At 46.3% G+C, this 9,918-nt stretch overlaps 1 protein-coding gene across 1 annotated transcript; it reads left to right on the top strand.

The window, feature by feature from the left end:
* Positions 1 to 266: 266 nt before the first annotated feature.
* Positions 267 to 9,675, top strand: rbm45 (RNA binding motif protein 45; the record flags this gene model as incomplete). The annotated part of the gene is made up of 7 exons (XM_034077318.2): positions 267 to 564; positions 1,677 to 1,799; positions 1,890 to 2,016; positions 2,951 to 3,121; positions 7,843 to 8,016; positions 8,244 to 8,373; positions 9,573 to 9,675. Coding segments are annotated over exons 1-7 (1,098 nt in total), but the record flags the coding sequence as incomplete, so codon positions are not given.
* Between the last annotated feature and the right edge of the window lie 243 nt (positions 9,676 to 9,918).

Here is a 9,918-nt window from a genome sequence, read left to right on the forward strand (position 1 = left end):
TTGTATTTTTAGTTGTAGGCTATACATATTTTGTTTATATCTTGTTTTCATTTTTGAACTATTTTTTATTTGTATGTATATTTTAATTTTCTTAAAATGTTTTGCTGATTTTATTAATATTTTTGTCATGGTCCTCCCTTTCTTTTCCCATGATCTCCGCTCCGCACACTAGGGGGCGGTAATGCGCCTTTTACACCTTAAGTCCCGCCCGGCATTACACCACCAGAAGAAGAAGAAGAAGAGCCGGAGGAAGAAGTAGCGCGTCACTAGTCTAGCTTCCAGTTTGCATCAAAGATGGAGGACCTACCCGCCAAACAGGAGAACCTGGACGATCCGCCCAACAGCCGGCTGTTCGCCGTCACCAGCCGCTCCCTCACGGAGGAGCAGCTGCGGGAAAGCTTCGCTGTTTTCGGGGACGTTCAGGGCGTCTGGGTGGTGAAAGATAAACAGACAAAGGAGTCCAAAGGGATTTCTTACGTTAAATTCAGCAAGTCGTCACAGGCCTGCACCGCCATGGAGGAGATGCACGGGAAGGTCCTGGTGGAGGGAACAAAACCTATTAAGGTAAATAATATATATATACTGTAATATTATATATATCATAATACACGGAGGAGAAGCAGATGAGGGAACTAAACCTATCAAGGTAAATAATACGATATAATATATATATATATATATATATATATATATATATACATTACTATAACATGTATATACAATACATGGAGGCTAGGCAGAGGAAGGTCCTGGTGGAGGGAACAAAACCTATTAAGGTAAATAATATATATACTGTAATATTATATATATCATAATACACGGAGGAGAAGCAGATGAGGGAACTAAACCTATCAAGGTAAATAATACGATATAATATATATATATACATTACTATAACATGTATATACAATACATGGAGGATAGGCAGAGGAAGGTCCTGGTGGAGGGAACAAAACCTATTAAGGTAAATAATATATATACTGTAATATTATATATATCATAATACACGGAGGAGAAGCAGATGAGGGAACTAAACCTATCAAGGTAAATAATACGATATAATATATATATATACATTACTATAACATGTATATACAATACATGGAGGATAGGCAGAGGAAGGCCCTGGTGGAGGGAACAAAACCTATTAAGGTAAATAATATATATACTGTAATATTATATATATCATAATACACGGAGGAGAAGCAGATGAGGGAACTAAACCTATCAAGGTAAATAATACAATATGTATACTATAACATGTATATACTGTATATACATATAATACATGGAGGAGAAGCACGGGAAGGTTCTGGTGGATACTTTAATATCTTATATATACAATAATACATGGAGGTACGTTTACTCAAACCTATTAAGGTAAATAATACAATATAATATACTTTAATATATCTTATATATACAATAATACATGGAGGAGAAGCACGGGAAGAAGGGAACAACCTATCAAAGTAAATAATATATATATTTTAGTATATGTGCTTTGTTAACATGCTGTTGTATCAACACTAGTTTCCGAGTTTGGGATCAAAAGAGTAAATCTAATCAGGGTTAGTTTCCACGCCTTTCACGCCTCATTAAACTATAATTACAGATGTTTTGTTCCTGAATGATTAATTAACCCGTATTTATAAATGTTCTCCTCTCTTGTTCAGGTGTTTATCGCTCAGAGTCGCTCCTCGAACAGACACCGAGACGTGGAGGATGAAGAGCTGACCAGGATCTTCGTCATGATCCCCAAAACCTTCTCCGAGGAGGACCTGAAAGACACCTTCAAGGTAAACACTCGCATCTTTCATTCACCATCACCTTGACCTCATCTTACCTTATCTAATCCTAATCCCCGTGTTCACCTGCTTCCCTTCCAGGAGTACGGAGATATTGAGTACTGTGTGATCATCAAGAACAAGTTCACCGGGGAGAGCAAAGGCCTCGGATACGTCAGATACTACAAACCCTCCCAGGCTGCCTTCGCGATAGAAAACTGCGACAAAAGTAAAATGCTGCTCAGATATATTGACTGTGGTTTACACGTTAAAGGTCTCCTATCGGGTAGGGATGCCAGCGATTATTCGAATATTCGCTACAGTCTCCATAATCGAATATTATTTTTAAAAATCGATTTTATTTATATATTTTTTTTTTTTATGTAATTTTTTTTTTTTTTCTGGCTTAGTTTTAACAAAAAAATATATATATATATATATATGCTAATAATAGTAATAGTATTAATTATTGTAAATGGTCATTGGTCACACCACCAGTTTGTTTTACTGTAAACTTGGAGGAAGCCTCTCCCTCACACGCGCGACTAAAGATGAACAAAGCGGCCGGTAAAAAGAGTTCCTCCTCGTGGAACTACTTCGAACTTACAAGGCCAAAGGAAGTTAAATGCAAGCTCTGCGAAAAGGTCGATCGAATAATCGATTATTATTCGCCAGGGCTGCCGAATAATCGATTTGGATCACGGTCACTTTCTGGCAACCCTACTATCGGGCAAAATGCACTTTTTTAGGTCTTCTCCGCATCACCACGTGTCCCCGGCGTCAGGAGATAAAACCCTCCGTACCCACATCTCTAAAAACGGTGCTTTTGTAAAGCAACAGACCCAGAATCAGCACTTTAGTATCAGGGCTGGAACAGAGGGGATTTCTAAAATGCATGATCTGTTTGGTATTTTGAGAAAAACACATCAGAGACATCTGTATATATCTGAAACCCATCATACATGCCTAAAATAGCAAGATAGGAGACCTTTAATACTTGCTTGACATACTAAATATTTGACGGTACTAAATTAATAGATGTTTCTTCTTGCACTATTTGATCAGTTGTATTGTGCTGCTCTGATGGAGGAGCCGGCGACCTCAGATGTGCATTGATATCCCTGCAGCACACACGATGATAACGTCTTGCACCTTGTTTTCAGGCTACAGGGCGATCCTGGCTGAGCCTCGCTCTAAAGCCAACGTGACGGATGAATATTCTGGAGGGGCGCCCAGAGGAGATTACTCCGGAGGGGGAGGAGGTGGAGGAGGAGGAGGTGGAGGTGGAGGGGGGGGGGTCCAAGACTCCACAAACCAGTACGCCTTCCCTATGGGTATGTACTGGTTTCACATTATGGTTTTCTGAATGTGTTTTTGTTTGTTATCCTGTGGTTAACACAAGCTGAAGATTCTTTAACGGTCGCTAACGAGGGTCTAAATGAGACGACTAAACGCCATCACGCCCAACATTAGCCGCCTTTAGCTTAGCGGTGGTGACGTGAAGTCATGTGACCGTGCTGTAGTTCCTTTATAGCCCAACATTAGCCTCCTTTAGCTTAGCGGTGGTGACGTGAAGTCATGTGACCGTGCTGTAGTTCCTTTATAGCCCAACATTAGCCTCCTTTAGCTTAGCGGTGGAGACGTGAAGTCATGTGACCGTGCTGTAGTTCCTTTATAGCCCAACATTAGCCACCTTTAGCTTAGCGGTGGTGACGTGAAGTCATGTGACCGTGCTGTAGTTCCTTTATAGCCCAACATTAGCCTCCTTTAGCTTAGCGGTGGTGACGTGAAGTCATGTGACCGTGCTGTAGTTCCTTTATAGCCCAACATTAGCCTCCTTTAGCTTAGCGGTGGAGACGTGAAGTCATGTGACCGTGCTGTAGTTCCTTTATAGCCCAACATTAGCCACCTTTAGCTTAGCGGTGGTGACGTGAAGTCATGTGACCGTGCTGTAGTTCCTTTATAGCCCAACATTAGCCTCCTTTAGCTTAGCGGTGGTGACGTGAAGTCATGTGACCGTGCTGTAGTTCCTTTATAGCCCAACATTAGCCTCCTTTAGCTTAGCGGTGGAGACGTGAAGTCATGTGACCGTGCTGTAGTTCCTTTATAGCCCAACATTAGCCACCTTTAGCTTAGCGGTGGTGACGTGAAGTCATGTGACCGTGCTGTAGTTCCTTTATAGCCCAACATTAGCCACCTTTAGCTTAGCGGTGGTGACGTGAAGTCATGTGACCGTGCTGTAGTTCCTTTATAGCCCAACATTAGCCACCTTTAGCTTAGCGGTGGTGACGTGAAGTCATGTGACCGTGCTGTAGTTCCTTTATAGCCCAACATTAGCCTCCTTTAGCTTAGCGGTGGTGACGTGAAGTCATGTGACCGTGCTGTAGTTCCTTTATAGCCCAACATTAGCCACCTTTAGCTTAGCGGTGATGAAGTGAAGTCATGTGACCGTGCTGTAGTTCCTTTATAGCCAACATTAGCCTCCTTTAGCTTAGCGGTGGTGACGTGAAGTCATGTGACCGTGCTGTAGTTCCTTTATAGCCCAACATTAGCCGCCTTTAGCTTAGCGGTGGTGACGTGAAGTCATGTGACCGTGCTGTAGTTCCTTTATAGCCCAACATTAGCCTCCTTTAGCTTAGCGGTGGTGACGTGAAGTCATGTGACCGTGCTGTAGTTCCTTTATAGCCCAACATTAGCTTCCTTTAGCTTAGCGGTGGTGACGTGAGGTCATGTGACCGTGCTGTAGTTCTTTTATAGCCCAACATTAGCCACCTTTAGCTTAGCGGTGGTGACGTGAAGTCATGTGACCGTGCTGTAGTTCCTTTATAGCCCAACATTAGCCACCTTTAGCTTAGCGGTGGTGACGTGAAGTCATGTGACCGTGCTGTAGTTCCTTTATAGCCCAACATTAGCTTCCTTTAGCTTAGCGGTGGTGACGTGAGGTCATGTGACCGTGCTGTAGTTCTTTTATAGCCCAACATTAGCCACCTTTAGCTTAGCGGTGGTGACGTGAAGTCATGTGACCGTGCCGTAGTTCCTTTATAGCCCAACATTAGCCTCCTTTAGCTTAGCGGTGGTGACGTGAAGTCATGTGACCGTGCCGTAGTTCCTTTATAGCCCAACATTAGCCACCTTTAGCTTAGCGGTGGTGACGTGAGGTCATGTGACCGTGCTGTAGTTCCTTTATAGCCCAACATTAGCCACCTTTAGCTTAGCGGTGGTGACGTGAGGTCATGTGACCGTGCTGTAGTTCCTTTATAGCCCAACATTAGCCTCCTTTAGCTTAGCGGTGGTGACGTGAAGTCATGTGACCGTGCTGTAGTTCCTTTATAGCCCAACATTAGCTTCCTTTAGCTTAGCGGTGGTGACGTGAGGTCATGTGACCGTGCTGTAGTTCCTTTATAGCCCAACATTAGCTTCCTTTAGCTTAGCGGTGGTGACGTGAAGTCATGTGACCGTGCTGTAGTTCCTTTATAGCCCAACATTAGCCACCTTTAGCTTAGCGGTGGTGACGTGAAGTCATGTGACCGTGCCGTAGTTCCTTTATAGCCCAACATTAGCCTCCTTTAGCTTAGCGGTGGTGACGTGAAGTCATGTGACCGTGCCGTAGTTCCTTTATAGCCCAACATTAGCCACCTTTAGCTTAGCGGTGGTGACGTGAGGTCATGTGACCGTGCTGTAGTTCCTTTATAGCCCAACATTAGCCACCTTTAGCTTAGCGGTGGTGACGTGAGGTCATGTGACCGTGCTGTAGTTCCTTTATAGCCCAACATTAGCCTCCTTTAGCTTAGCGGTGGTGACGTGAAGTCATGTGACCGTGCTGTAGTTCCTTTATAGCCCAACATTAGCTTCCTTTAGCTTAGCGGTGGTGACGTGAGGTCATGTGACCGTGCTGTAGTTCCTTTATAGCCCAACATTAGCTTCCTTTAGCTTAGCGGTGGTGACGTGAAGTCATGTGACCGTGCTGTAGTTCCTTTATAGCCCAACATTAGCCACCTTTAGCTTAGCGGTGGTGACGTGAGGTCATGTGACCGTGCTGTAGTTCTTTTATAGCCCAACATTAGCCACCTTTAGCTTAGCGGTGGAGACGTGAGGTCATGTGACCGTGCTGTAGTTCCTTTATAGCCCAACATTAGCCACCTTTAGCTTAGCGGTGGTGACGTGAGGTCATGTGACCGTGCTGTAGTTCTTTTATAGCCCAACATTAGCCACCTTTAGCTTAGCGGTGGTGACGTGAAGTCATGTGACCGTGCCGTAGTTCCTTTATAGCCCAACATTAGCCTCCTTTAGCTTAGCGGTGGTGACGTGAAGTCATGTGACCGTGCTGTAGTTCTTTTATAGCCCAACATTAGCCACCTTTAGCTTAGCGGTGGTGACGTGAAGTCATGTGACCGTGCCGTAGTTCCTTTATAGCCCAACATTAGCCTCCTTTAGCTTAGCGGTGGTGACGTGAAGTCATGTGACCGTGCCGTAGTTCCTTTATAGCCCAACATTAGCCACCTTTAGCTTAGCGGTGGTGACGTGAGGTCATGTGACCGTGCTGTAGTTCCTTTATAGCCCAACATTAGCCACCTTTAGCTTAGCGGTGGTGACGTGAGGTCATGTGACCGTGCTGTAGTTCTTTTATAGCCCAACATTAGCCACCTTTAGCTTAGCGGTGGAGACGTGAGGTCATGTGACCGTGCTGTAGTTCCTTTATAGCCCAACATTAGCCACCTTTAGCTTAGCGGTGGTGACGTGAAGTCATGTGACCGTGCCGTAGTTCCTTTATAGCCCAACATTAGCCTCCTTTAGCTTAGCGGTGGTGACGTGAAGTCATGTGACCGTGCTGTAGTTCTTTTATAGCCCAACATTAGCCACCTTTAGCTTAGCGGTGGTGACGTGAAGTCATGTGACCGTGCCGTAGTTCCTTTATAGCCCAACATTAGCCTCCTTTAGCTTAGCGGTGGTGACGTGAAGTCATGTGACCGTGCCGTAGTTCCTTTATAGCCCAACATTAGCCACCTTTAGCTTAGCGGTGGTGACGTGAAGTCATGTGACCGTGCCGTAGTTCCTTTATAGCCCAACATTAGCCACCTTTAGCTTAGCGGTGGTGACGTGAGGTCATGTGACCGTGCTGTAGTTCCTTTATAGCCCAACATTAGCCACCTTTAGCTTAGCGGTGGTGACGTGAGGTCATGTGACCGTGCTGTAGTTCTTTTATAGCCCAACATTAGCCACCTTTAGCTTAGCGGTGGAGACGTGAGGTCATGTGACCGTGCTGTAGTTCCTTTATAGCCCAACATTAGCCACCTTTAGCTTAGCGGTGGTGACGTGAGGTCATGTGACCGTGCTGTAGTTCTTTTATAGCCCAACATTAGCCACCTTTAGCTTAGCGGTGGTGACGTGAAGTCATGTGACCGTGCCGTAGTTCCTTTATAGCCCAACATTAGCCTCCTTTAGCTTAGCGGTGGTGACGTGAAGTCATGTGACCGTGCTGTAGTTCTTTTATAGCCCAACATTAGCCACCTTTAGCTTAGCGGTGGTGACGTGAAGTCATGTGACCGTGCCGTAGTTCCTTTATAGCCCAACATTAGCCTCCTTTAGCTTAGCGGTGGTGACGTGAAGTCATGTGACCGTGCCGTAGTTCCTTTATAGCCCAACATTAGCCACCTTTAGCTTAGCGGTGGTGACGTGAAGTCATGTGACCGTGCCGTAGTTCCTTTATAGCCCAACATTAGCCACCTTTAGCTTAGCGGTGGTGACGTGAGGTCATGTGACCGTGCTGTAGTTCCTTTATAGCCCAACATTAGCCACCTTTAGCTTAGCGGTGGTGACGTGAGGTCATGTGACCGTGCTGTAGTTCTTTTATAGCCCAACATTAGCCACCTTTAGCTTAGCGGTGGAGACGTGAGGTCATGTGACCGTGCTGTAGTTCCTTTATAGCCCAACATTAGCCACCTTTAGCTTAGCGGTGGTGACGTGAAGTCATGTGACCGTGCCGTAGTTCCTTTATAGCCCAACATTAGCCTGGTTTAGTGACGTCATGTGCCCGTGCTGTTTCTCCTCTCTTCAGCACCAGAGCCGGTAAATTATCAGCAGATGGATTATCGTTCTGGAGATTTTACTCGCTGCCTGATGGTTTCCACGCGAGCCGCCCTCACTCAGGAACAGATCTTCGCTCTTTTTGACCTCGTCCCAGGAATGGAGTACTGTGAACTGCAGAGAGACGCCTACGGGCTCAGCAAAGGTTGGTTAAACGCACGCATGCATAATAAGAAGTATAAAAAAAGTAGACATAATAAAAAAGTTGAGTAAAATTGATTTGATGTACTCGAGTAAAAAGTACCCATAACTACGTTTCCAAATGTTTTATGGAGTAACTGGACCTCACTTTATATTAATAGAACAATTATCGAACCGAGTTTTTGTGCTTTGGTCATGTGATGATGCTCAACCAATCAGTTGTCTCCTCAGGTCACGCTCTGATTCGCTACAGTAACCTCGGATCAGCTGTTTACGCCAAAGACAAGCTGAACGGATTCGAGTTCCCGCCTGGAAACAGACTTGGAGTCAGTTATGTTGACGATGGAGAGGACCGTAGCAGGTACACACACACACACACGCACGCACGCGCGCACACGCACGCACACGCACGCACACACACACGCAGACACACACGCAGACACACACACGCAGACACAGAGACGCAGACACAGAGACACACACACACACACACGGAGACACACACACGGAGACACACACGGAGACACAGACACAGACACACACAGACACACACAGACACAGACACACACACACACAGACACAGACACACACGCAGACACAGAGACACAGACACACACACGCAGACACACGCAGACACACACGCACACACACACACACGCACACACACACGCAGACACACACGCACACACACACACGCAGACACACACGCACACACACACGCAGACACACACACACACGCAGACACACACTCACACGCAGACACACACTCACACGCAGACACACACACACACCCACTCACACACACACACACTCACACGCACAGACACGCAGACACACGCACACAGACACACGCACGCACGCAGACACACACACACGCAGACACACACACACACACACGCAGACACACACACACACACACACACGCAGACACACACACACAACACACAGACACACACACACACAGACACACACACACACAGAGACACACACCCACTCACACACACACACACTCACACGCACAGACACGCAGACACACGCAGACACACACACACGCAGACACACACACACACACACACACACACACACACACGCAGACACACACACACACACACACACGCAGACACACACACACACACACACACACACGCACGCACGCAGACACACACACACGCAGACACACACACGCACACACACACACGCACACACACACACACACACGCAGACACACACACACACACACACACACACACACACACACACACACGCAGACACACACACACAGACACACGCAGACACACTCACACGCAGACACGCACACTCACACACACACACGCAGACACACACACACACACACACACACACACACGCAGACACACACACACACGCAGACACACACACACACGCAGACACACTCACACGCAGACACGCACACTCACACACACACACGCAGACACGCACGCACACAGACACACTCACATGCAGACACACACACAGACGCAGACACATGCAGACACACACACTTAGTTTGTTATGTGAGTATTAATGTGTGTGTGTGTGTAGTCCCGTAGGCCGCATGGCGATGCAGTTCGTGGCGACTCAGATGATGTCATCGGCGTGGAACGGACCCTCCAACAACCAACAAGGGATGAAACCCCCCCCGCCGGTGAGTTCTTTAAACCATCAGGATGCCTTTTAGTACGGGGTTAAGAAGAGTTCTGTGGACCGGGGAAAACGTTGGACGGAAAACGCTTTTATTTTGCCGTGAAAGTGTGTGTCCTGCTCTTTCTCCGTCCTGTTGTGTTTTGAAATGAAGAGTGCGTTTCCCCGTCTTCTCCCGTTCTTGTTGGAAACGGTTACTTTAACGTAAAGTAAATAAACGTTCAGTTTGGACTCGCTTTGAAGCTCC

This window comes from Pseudochaenichthys georgianus, unplaced genomic scaffold, assembly GCF_902827115.2.
Source record: "Pseudochaenichthys georgianus unplaced genomic scaffold, fPseGeo1.2 scaffold_1498_arrow_ctg1, whole genome shotgun sequence".
Lineage (NCBI taxonomy): Eukaryota > Metazoa > Chordata > Actinopteri > Perciformes > Channichthyidae > Pseudochaenichthys > Pseudochaenichthys georgianus.